This window comes from Hipposideros armiger, unplaced genomic scaffold, assembly GCF_001890085.2.
Source record: "Hipposideros armiger isolate ML-2016 unplaced genomic scaffold, ASM189008v1 scaffold_1878, whole genome shotgun sequence".
Classification (NCBI taxonomy): domain Eukaryota; kingdom Metazoa; phylum Chordata; class Mammalia; order Chiroptera; family Hipposideridae; genus Hipposideros; species Hipposideros armiger.
Window position 1 is genome coordinate 40,417 of NW_017733228.1, and position 3,208 is coordinate 43,624.

Below are 3,208 nucleotides of genomic sequence, written 5' to 3' on the forward strand. Positions count from 1 at the left end.
GTGGGTTAAGAGCCTCAGTTCTGGGCCAGCTGAGTGGTTCAGTTGGTTAAGAGCTCACGCTCTGAGCAATTCCTACATAGGCCAGTGAGCTGCACCCAAACTGAGCTGCCACTGAGCCACCAACGAGCAGCCGGATAGCTCAGCCGGTGAGAGCATGTGCTCTTAACAACAAGGTTGCCAGTTCAACTCCCACATGGGATGGAGGGCTGCGCCCCCCACAGCTATTGAACACAGCACCTTGAGCTGAGTTGCCGCGAGCTCAGCTCGATGGCGACTGGACTTGGAGCTGAGCTAGCTGCACTCTCCACAACAAAGATTGAAGAATAATAACTTGGCTGTTCCCCTTCCCCAATTCCCCAACACTGTTCCCCTTCCCCAATTCCCCAATAAAATTATTTTTTTAAAACAAGCCTCAGTTTTTCCTTAAAATGAGTCTAAATCTGTACCTCCTTTTATGGAGCCTCTTAGCACTTCTTTTGCAGAATCTGAGGTCAAGAGCAGCTCCACAATCCCTCTTTTCAGCAGGGCCTGTTGAGAAAACTGGAAAAATGAACCCACTTCCCTTACTCCCTTGGGAAGGAGGAAATTAGAAAATAAATACAACTGGGCTCAGATGGGCAGCGTGTAAGCTGGAAAAAATGTTTTAATTGAGAGTCTGACCATCTGAAACTCAATAAATTGAGGGAAATTGCAGTCTCTGTCCTAGTGTGGTGTTTTTCCCAGGAATGACCACAAAAGCAGATGAATATAGGCTCTGGTATCCATAGCCTCAAGAGGAAAAGCACAAGGCTGTTTATAAGAAAACACCCAGAAGGGGGATCTAAATCTGAGAGAAAGAGAAAGAAGACTTGGGAAACTCTGTGCTTGAAGGAAAGAAGCCGAGGCTATGTGGCCCCAAGGAAGATCAAAGAAAAACTTCACAAAACTTCGATCCTACCTGGACACTCAAAGGTAGTAAGGAAGCCTGCCAAGGCATCGGTAAATGGGGAAACTAATTTGAAAATCGTATTTACTAAGTGCATAGACAGCAGACAGATGGCCAGAGGGTGAGAAGACCCTCTGCGTGTGTCTTACTTATATGCTCACTGAGCCACATCTGGGCCTGGGAGTGGAGTCATGTGGTAGATTTTAAAATCAAGGAAAACTAATGCTAGCTGAATGAGATTGATTTGAGGGGGTCTGATGTGATGCCCCTGAGAAATGTTAGCGAGGGTAATGTCTCACAGGCCTCATCCAGCTGCAGAAGCCACAGCTGTAGAACAAGAGCCAGGACATCTGTGGAGCCCAGCCCCGCCTCCATCCTCTCTCATCACCGGCTCTCTCCTCCCCATCCAGGTGGCAACTCCCTCCACTGCTCTCCAGGCCCGCCCACCCAGAGGTCTCTGTGTGGACAGAGCTAACATGGGCCCCTGCCTACTGCTTAGCAGCTTGGGGAAGGGTCCAGTTTAGACTAGAACTCATCAGCTTCCTGAATGTGAGAAGTCAGTGACAAGAAGGAGCCTGACCCCCCAACAAGGACACCAGGCAGTACTGAATTATTCCTTGGCCTGAGACATCCCCCACATTAAGGAGCAAAGGCAACAGAAGAAAGAATATTAGTACTATAGGTAAGAAAGCTGCTGGACGATGGCCATCATCCTTAAGTCCATGAAGCATTACTTATTTACTGTGCATGTAAATTCACCAACTCCCGCTTTCATGAGAATCATGGGTCATAGAGATAGCAACAGAAAGAAATAATCTTTTAACATCATATTGTATCTCATCATAGGGTTATTTAAGAACATCTTGATCACCCTGGCCATATTGTAAATTCACAGAGAAATTGAACTTTATCTCCTATATCTCCTATATGAATTCTGACAATTAAGTTCCATGAACTCAGCCTAGAAAAAGTGCTACATTCCTCATTGCTGAATACCACTATGGTCACCTTCGAAGTACTCCCCTTGGGAAGCTATGCACTGACGCCAGTGCCTAGTCCACCCTTCAGAGCAATTTTGGAACTCTTTTTCTGGAATGGCCATCAGAGTTGTCGTCGTATGACCCTTGATGTCCTGAATGTCATCAAAATGTCTTCCNCCGCAGGCTGCATGCGGCTCTCGAGGTAATTTTTTGTATACTCATCCAGTAGTTAAAGGGTTAACGAGGGAATTGTGTGTATGGTATTGCCTCGATCTCCCCTAAGCGCTATTTTCTTCATAACAATTTTTTCTATTTTCATTTTATTTCAGAGCATCGTGGGCCACAAAAAATTACCTCAAGGGCCGCATGCGGCCCGCGGGCTGCCAGTTTGACACCCCTGCTTTAGAGTAATGACAACAAAAGCATGATCCACTCAGCTGTCAGAGGAATGAAGTACTAATTCATGCTAGAGTAGGAATGGACCTCAAGATCATCAAACTGCCTGAAAGAAGCCAGATAGATGCAAAAAGAGTAGATACTGTATGATTCTATTTATATGAAATGTCTAGAAGATGCAAGTTTATTGAGATAGAGAGCAGATAAGTGGTTGCCTAGGGCTGGAGATGGGAGCAGGGGGTTAACTACAAATGAGCATGAAGAAATTTTAGATTGTGGGGATGGCTCTAAAAGTTTATATATTGACTTGTATACATACAATGGGTGAATTTAATGGTGCATAAATTATATTTCAATAAAGGTGTTTTAAAAAGTGACAAGGAGGGGCCGGCTGAATGGCTCAGTTGGTTAAGAACTCACTCAAGAGTGTGAGCTCTGAGCAACAGTGGTTTGAGTCCCGGCCCAAGCTGAGCTGCCGCTGAGCTGCCAACAGGTGGCAGGATGGCTCAGCTAAAAAAAACAAAACAACAACAACAAAAAAAGTGACAAGGAAAAAAAGAAAAAACAAAAGAGACTTATTAAATGCATTAAAAACTAGAGAGAGCCATGGATCTACTCCTAGCAAAGTCCCTTCTTTTTACAAATCAGAAACTCTGAAGAAATTAGTGAGAATAGGAAATGAGATTATCTGTTCTTTAATTAAAACTTGTGGAGGATGCTGAGGAGAGGGCACTGGGGAGGCTCTGGCCAAGCAAGAGTGCCACACTTTTCAGGAATTACAGAAGGCCTTCCTGTATGAGGGAGAAGACCAGTGGGGGCTGAAATTGGAAATGAAGGCTATGTCAGGCACACAGGCCATGGACCGGATTTTAGATATTACCCTAGGCACAAAGGAAACCCAGGAAAG

The 3,208-nt window shown here is 45.0% G+C and overlaps 1 protein-coding gene across 1 annotated transcript in view; it reads right to left on the reverse strand.

Moving 5' to 3' along the window:
* GLB1L3 (galactosidase beta 1 like 3) overlaps positions 1 to 3,208 on the reverse strand; it is a gene marked incomplete at its 5' end in the record, with an annotated part of 41,639 nt that overhangs the window by 32,032 nt on the left and 6,399 nt on the right. Inside the window, one exon of the mRNA XM_019634754.1 lies at positions 447 to 528. Coding sequence (XP_019490299.1) covers positions 447 to 528 — 82 coding nt within the window. The remainder of the gene's footprint in view (positions 1 to 446; positions 529 to 3,208) is intronic.